The sequence below is a fragment of the Carlito syrichta genome, unplaced genomic scaffold (genome assembly GCF_000164805.1).
Source record: "Carlito syrichta isolate Samal-C Ts95f unplaced genomic scaffold, Tarsius_syrichta-2.0.1 Scaffold306981, whole genome shotgun sequence".
In the NCBI taxonomy this organism is placed as follows: domain Eukaryota; kingdom Metazoa; phylum Chordata; class Mammalia; order Primates; family Tarsiidae; genus Carlito; species Carlito syrichta.
The window spans coordinates 24238-32207 of NW_007251077.1; the positions used below are offsets into that span (position 1 = coordinate 24238).

At 48.2% G+C, this 7970-nt stretch overlaps 1 protein-coding gene across 1 annotated transcript in view; it reads right to left on the minus strand.

The window, feature by feature from the left end:
• The window catches only part of CTSH (cathepsin H), a 38808-nt gene that overhangs the window by 18411 nt on the left and 12427 nt on the right, over positions 1–7970 (minus strand). The window contains exon 3 of the mRNA XM_021715311.1: positions 3715–3798. Coding sequence (XP_021570986.1) covers positions 3715–3798 — 84 coding nt within the window. The remainder of the gene's footprint in view (positions 1–3714; positions 3799–7970) is intronic.

Below are 7970 nucleotides of genomic sequence, written 5' to 3' on the forward strand. Positions count from 1 at the left end.
TTGATTTATTGTAGAGATGAGGTCTCACCAAGTTGCCCAGGTGGGTCTTGAACCCATGGGCTCAGGCAATCCACTCATCTCAGGCTCCCAAAGTGCTGGGATTACAGGCTGAGCCACCAAGCACGGTTTTTTTTTTGTTTTCTAAGAGAAAGGATGGAGGTTTTCTTTCTGCCATGATTCTTAGGTCAAATCCCTGTGAGTGGGTGGGGCAACCGCCACTGGGAAGTTGCAACCTCTTGCCTCCAGAGACCTGTGGCCAGAATGAAGACCATGCAGTTGCCTGAAGGGAAGCTAACAGTCTAAGAGGCCCTGGTGATGAAACCTGCCAAGTGCAGGTCACTCCTACACCACTGCTGATGTTGGGTTCAGTTTTTGGTAAAAATCACCAGTCTTCAAAAGTACATGCGCTGCTGTTCTCCAATTAATTTTGTAGCCAGTACACAATCTGTTTTGTGGTTTTGTTTTTTGTTTTTTTTTTCGGTTGGAGTGTCACTCTGTCACCCAGACTGGAGTGCAGTGACATGATCAAGCTTCACTGTAGCCTCAACCTCCTGGGCTCAGGCAATCCTCCCGCCTCAGTTTCCTGAACAGCTGGTACTACAGGTGCATGCCACCATGTCTGGCTAACTTTTTTTTTTGGTAGAGATGAGGTCTTGCTCTTTTCTAGGATAGTCTCAAACTCTTGGGCTCAAGCAATCCTCTCCCCTTGGCCTTCCAAAGTGCTAGGATCACAGGTATGAGTCACTGCGCCCAGTCATCTTTTAAACTGATACATAATAAACATATTTTGGAGGTACATGTGATAGGTTGATGCATTTATACGATGTATAATAATAAAATTAGTGTAAGTGGGATATCTGACACCTAAACATTTATCTTTTCCTTATGCTGGGAACATTCAAAATCATTCTCTACTAGCTCTTTTGAAATATACAAGAGAGGCTAGGCACGGTGGCTCAGCCTGTAATCCCAGCACTTTGGAGACCGAGGCAAGAGGATTGCCTGAGCCTGGGGATTCGAGACCAGCCTGGGTAACTTAGCGAGACCTCTTCTCTACAATAAATCAAAAAATAAGCCAGGCGTGGTAACGTGTGCCTGAGCTTCCAGCTACTCGGAAGGCTAAGATGGAGATATCGCCTAAGCCCAGCAGGTTGAGGCTGTGGTGGCCATGAGCAGGCCACTGCACTACAGCCTGGACAACAGGGTGAGATTCCAACTCGAAAATAAAAGAAAAAAAAAAAGAAAAGAAATATACAAGAGACTACTGTTTGCTACAGCCACTCTACTGATTTTTTTTTTTTAGTCGGAGTCTCACTCTGTCGCCCAGGCTAGAGTACAGTGGCACACTCAGGGCCACTGCAACCTCAACCTGCTTGCCTCTGGTGATCCTTCCACCTCAGAGGTCCAAGTAGCTAGAACTACAGGCACGTGCCACCATGCCTGGCTAATTTTTTGATTTACTGTAGAGACAAGGTTTCACCAAGTTGCTCAGGCTAGTCTTGAACCTGTGGGCTCAGGCAATCCTCTTGCTTCGGCCTTCCAAAGTTCTACTGATTTATCGAACACTAGGTCTTATTTCTTCGATCTAACTATATTTCCGTACTCATGAATCCAATGTATCTTCATCTCTCCTTTCCCCTGACCTTCTAGGCCTCTGGTAACCACCAATCTACTCTCTATTTTCATGGGATCCACTCTTTAAGTTCCCATATAGGGGCCAGGTATGGTGGCTCATGCCTGTAACCCCAGCACTTTGGGAGGCCAAGGCGAGAGGATTACGTGAGCCCAAGAATTCCAGACCAGCCTAGGCAACATAGTGAGACCTCGCCTCTACCAAAAAAAAAATATAAAAAATTAGCCAAGCATGTCAATGCATGCCTGTAGTTCCAGCTACTCAGGAGGCTGAGGTGGAAGGATCATCTAAGCCCATTCAGTTGAGGCTATGGTGAGCTGTGACTGTGCCATTGCATTCCAGTCTGGGTGACAGAGTGAGATCCCGACAAAAAAAAAAAGTTCCCTCCTGGTGCGGTAGCTTATGCCTGTAATCCCAGCACTTTGGGAGGCTGAGGTGAGAAGACTGTCTGAGCCCAGGGGTTCGAGACCAGCATGGGCAACATGGCGAGACCTTGTCTCTACAATAAATCAAAAAATTAGCCGGGCATGGTGGCACACACCTATAGTTCCTAGTTGGAAGGTGGAGGTAGAAGGATCGCCTGAGCCCAGCATGTTGGGGTTGAGGCTGCAGTGGCTGTGAGTGTGGCACTGCACTCCAGCCTGGGTGACAGAGTGAGGCTCCAACTCAAAAAAAAAAAGTTCCCATATATGAGTAAGAACGTGCAACATTTGCAAGGTGTAGTGACTCACGCCTGTAATCCCAGAACTTTGAGAGGCCGAGGTGAGAGGACTGCCTGAGTCCAGGGGTTCAAGACCAGTCTGGGCAACTTGGCAAGACCTCATCTCTACAATAAATCAAAAAAATTAGCCGGGTGTGGTGGCGTGCACCTGTGGTTCCAGTCACTTGGAAGGCTGAGGCAGAAGGATCACCTGAACCCAGCATGTCGAGGCTGCAGTGGCCATGAGTGTGGCACTGCACTCCAGCATGGGAGACAGAGCAAGGCTCTGACTCCAAAATAAAAAAGAACATGCAACATTTATCTTTCTGTGCCTGCTTATTTCACCTAACATAATGACCCAGTTCCATCCATGTTGCTGCAGATGATAGGACTTCCTCCTTTTTTACGGCTAGATAATACTCCTTTGTCTATATGTACCACATTTTCTTTTATTCTTTTTTTTTTTTGAGTTGGAGTCTCACTCTGTCGCCCAGACTGGAGTGCAGTGGCCGCTCCCGGCCACCGCAGCCTTGCCCTGCTGGGCTCCGGTGATCCTGCCGCCTCAGCCTTCCAAGTAGCTAGAACTACAGGCGTGTGCCATCACGCCCGGGTAATATTTGATTTATTGTAGAGATGAGGTCTCACCAAGTTGCCTAGGCAGGTCTCAAACCCGTGGGCTCAGGCAATCCAGTTATCTCAGCCTCCCAAGGTGTGGGATTACAGGCTGAGCCACCACGCCCAGCTAATTTTTTATTTTATTGTAGAGATGAGGTCTCGCCAAGTTGCCCAGGCAGGTCTCAAACCCGTGCGCTCAGGCAATCCACTCACCTCAGCCTCCCAAAGTGCTGGGATTACAGGCTCAGCCACCAAGCCCGGCTGTACCACATTTTCTTTATCCATTCATCCATCGATGGGCACTTGGGTTGACTCCAAACCTGGGCTACTGTGAATATTACTGCAGTAAGCATAAAGTGTCGGTATCTCTTCGACATGCTGGTGTCCTTTTCTTTGGACATATACCCAGCAGTGGGATTGTTGGATCATACAGTGGGTCTAGCTTTAGTTGTTTCTGGAAACTCCATACTGTTTTCCATAGTGTCTGTACCAATTACACTTCCTGCAACGTGCTTTGATTACAAAATATGGAAATAAGCCCCAAGGCTTGAAGGCCGCTAGCCCAGTCGTCACTGTGGGTTTGGAAGGAGTTGACTCAACGGCATGGTTCCCAGTGTTTGGCCAGACCGATGCCTGGAAAGACCCAGGGTGGAGGGTTAAGGTTGGAAAATCCCTCCTTTGCTGTTTCAAATCTGGTACAGTTTAGTTTAATAACAGGAAACTTCATGAAATGAAAGATTTAAAAAAGAAGAAGTCAGGCACTGACCTGTACCATCCATGACTTGAAGTGAAACTTCTCTGTGGAAAGAAAACACAAATTAGATTTGGGTGCATCACAGTCATGTTGAGTCTACGGCAACTAGGGCACTTTAGAACTGATTTGCATTTCAGAAAATGGCTACATTTAAAACACCAAAAGTGCTGCTATGCAATTCGGTATGCGAAAAGGAGCTCAAACCCTTTGTGCCTTTGTACCCCAAGTAGTTAGTGTTTAGATTGTGACAATTCATTAAAATGCACACATAATGATTTGGGCACTTTTCTGTGTGGTGTTATATTTCAGGAAGAAGTTAATTTAAAAACCTATAGGTGGCTAGGCACAGTGGTTCATGACTGTAGTCCCCCCATTTTGGGAGGCCAAGGTGGGAAACCCGCTAGAGACCAGGAGTTAGAGACCAGCCTGGGCAACATAGCAAGACCTCTACAAAAAATAAAAAACTTAGCTGGGCATGGTGGTGTGCACCTGTACTTTCAGCTACTCAAGAGGCTGAAGTGGGAGGATTATGCCTGGGTAACAAAGTGAGATCTTATCTCAAAAATGAACAAACACCTATATGGCCCAAGGGCTTGCAATTTGTTTCTTAAAGGGGCAGATAGTATCTTGGCAATCTATAATGATATCTGCTAAAACCATGGCTCTGCCCTTATAGCTCAGAAGCAGCCACAGACAGCTTGAGCACAAAACACAATGGACAGGGCTGTGTTCCCATAAGACTTGACAAAAATAAAAAGAATATCAGGTGTGTCCACAAATATGTACAAATATTATGGAGCAGCCAGCCTCAGTGGCTCAGCCTGTAATCCTGTGCCTTTGGGAGGCTGAGGTGAATGGACTGCCTGAGCCCACGGGTTCGAGATCCGCCTGGACAACTTGGCGAGACCTCATCTCTACAATAAATAAAAAAATCAGCTGGGTGTGGTAGCGCATGCCTGTAATTCCAGCTACTTGGAAGGCCGAGGCTGAAGGATCGCTGGAGCCCAGCAGGTCGAGGCTGCGGTGGCTGGGAGCCACTGCACTCCAGTCTGGGCAACAGAGTGAGACTCCAACTCAAAAAAAAACCCCAAAAAAACAACAACAAAAAACAAATATTATGGAGCAATAAAAACAAACAAACAAACAACACTCTACAAAAACAAGCAGGCCAGTTGTTTGTGGATTCCTTCTGTATCTCCCGTGTACAATCTCACCTAAAAATCTTATTTAATCAATTTATTTATTTAAAGACAGGAACTTGCTCTGTCAACCAGGCTGGAAAATGCTGATATTTAAAAATAAGAGTATTTTTTTCTTTTAAAGCTGGCTAATGGAATCTCAATATCATGATGATTTGATACCCACCATCAATAACAAACTTTTCTATAAGAGGTAGATTGTACGCCAGGCGTGGAGGCTCAAGCCTGTAATCCCAGCACTTTGGGAGGCTGAGGCAAGAGGATTCCCTGAGCCCGTGGGTTTGAGACCAGCCCGGGCAACTTGGCGAGATCTCATCGCTACAAAAAAAAAAAAATTAGCTGGGTGTGGTAGTACACGCCTGTGGTTCTGACTGCTTTGAAGGCTGAGGCAGAAGGGTTGCCAGAGCCCAGCAGGCCGACCTGGGGTGGCCGTGAGCATGCCACTGCACTCCAGCCTGGGCGATGGAGGGAAACTCCAACTCAAAAACAAAACAAAGAAAAAGAAAATGCATCTCTTAGTGAGATCAACAGGACTGTGCTAACCCTCCCCACTATGAATTGACATATTCATGGTGACTATTACCTAGCATTTGATTGCAACAGTGTTCGGCATTAATTCTGGCTTTATGTTTGTTTGTTTGTTGTCACACAGCCTCAACCTGCTGGGTTCCAGCGATCCTTCCGCCTCAGCCTTCCAAGTAGCTGGAACTACAGGTGGAACTACAGGCGTGCTACCATGCCCGGCTAATTTTTGATTTGTTGTAGAGATGAAGTCTCACCAAGTTGCCTGTGAGGGTCTCGAACCCGCAGGCTCAGGCAATCCACTCACCTCAGCCTCCCAAAGCACTGAGATTACAGGCTGAGCTACCAAGCTTGGCCTGGTTTTATGTTTTATAGGGAAATGGGCTGGGAAATCCACTCAGATAAGCAAATGGGAATAGAAGGCAGTTTTCTAGAGCAATGCCACTCAATTCTTGGTTGTTTTTTTTTTTTGAGTTGGAGTCTCACTTTGTCGCCCAGACTGGAGTGCAGTGGCCGCTCCTGGCTACCGCAGCCTCGACCTGCTGGGCTCCGGCGATCATTCCGCCTCAGCCTTCCAAGTAGCTAGAATTACAGGTGCGTACTACCACACCCAGCTAATTTTTTGATTTATTGTAGAGATGAGGTCTCACCAAGTTGCCCAGGTGGGTCTTGAACCCGCAGGCTCAGGCAATCCACTCACCTCAGCCACCCAAGGCGCGGGATTACAGGCTGAGCCACCAAGCCCCACCGCCACTCAATTCTTTGCCCTCCTTCCTGGCCTCAGGTCATGCAGTGCTCTACCTTGCACCATTATTTCTAAAATATCAACAGCCAGCACAGTGGTAAAGTCCTCTCTCCTCTCCTTCAGTTTCAGCTTCCTTGAGGAACTGAGACAGCCGAGGAAAATGCATTTCAATCCTGGTTAAGGGCCCTGCTCAGGATCCAGGTTTGAATTTAGGACAACTGACTAGCAGTTTGCCTCTGGGGAGTTTCAAAAGCAATAGGTAGGTGTGAAAAACCCCAAAGAACTTCTCAGTCTTAGGACCCCAGAGTGGAAGAAAAAGCAGAGATGGGCTGGGAACGGTGGATGGCCCATGCCTGTAATCCCAGCACTTTGAGAGCCTAAGGCGAGAGAATTGCCTGAGTCCAGGAGTTCAAGACCAGTGCAACACAGTGAGACCTCATCTCTACGAAAAAATAAAAAATAAAAATAAATTATCCAGGAGTGGTGGCATGCACCCGTAGTCCCAGTCACTCAGGAAACTGAAGCGGAAGAATCGCCTGAGCCCAGGAGGTCAAGGCTGCAGTAAGTAGTGATCAGGTCACTGTACTCCCATCTGGGCAACAAAGTAAAATGCACCCTCCCCACACACACAAAAAAAGAGCAGAGATGACCTCTGGTGCCCTAAGAATGAGAAGTAGTTTAGGGTTTCTCACACCTACCTATTGCTTCTAAAGGCCCTTGGTCCATTCCAATCTAGTTATGACTTTTTAAAGTACCATGATGTGCGCCCTGCCTGGAGGCCATATATGAGAAGCATCTAGAATCAGGGTCAGGAAACTATAGCCTGCCGCCCACAAGCTACAAACGACTTTTTACACTTTTAAATGGTTGAGAAAAAAATATTTCCTACCACCTGCAAATCATTTGAAAATTAAATGTCAGTATCTACTTTTTAAAAAGCATGTATTAGAAAGTGCACTCACATACGACCTACAGCTGCCTTCACGCTCCAATGGCCTAAACCTTGCTATCTGGTCTTTTACAAAGCCTGCTGAACCCTGCTTGGTAGCTATGAAGGCTCCTCTGTGCCAGCCCTCTCCCAGCAGCCCCCACCTGGGGGCAGCCGGGTTTCCCGTAGGTTGGGCTGACCTGGAACTGGGCACCCTCTGAGATTTGCAAGGCTGGAGGGCTTTCTTTCATAAACTGGTGGGAAAGAAGAAGGCAAGATGCTGCCTCTGTGATCTGTCTCTTCCCAAGGCTGTTTCTTGGCTACTCTGTGAAGGGGACAGGTGGTATTGTAAGCTCAGGGTATGTGGGCTGAGGCTGAGGCTGCAGGGAAGGAGGGAGGAGGGAGGCTGCAAGGAAGAGCAGGCTCTTTGCCTTCAGCCAGGGGAGGGCCCGTCCAAACCGCTCTAAGGGTGGATTCTCAAGACACCTATGGGGAGCCCCTATGTGCCACGTACCCGGGAAGTTGCTTTAAAAAGGCTGGAAAGTCCCTGCTCGCAGGGGCAGATCAGAGTCCTCTGTCCCAGTTGGGAAGGCCAGCAGGGGCCGCGAGCTTCTTTGGTATAATATTTAGAGCCGCCTGGTCAAGTGGGACCCTGGACACCCAGCCCACTGGCTCCTCTGGTCAAGCAAGATGTCCACTCCGGAGCCACCTCCCACCCCGGCATGCAGCTCACCCCTCCCCATGCCAACACGCAGCGCCCCCAGCCTCAGCCCGGGCCTGCCCTGCCCTCGATCCGCCCGAGCCCAGCGCCCCACCTTCCCAAGTTCTCCCCAAGTCCCGTTTCGGACGTGCGAGTTCCCTTTGGGGCGCCCCG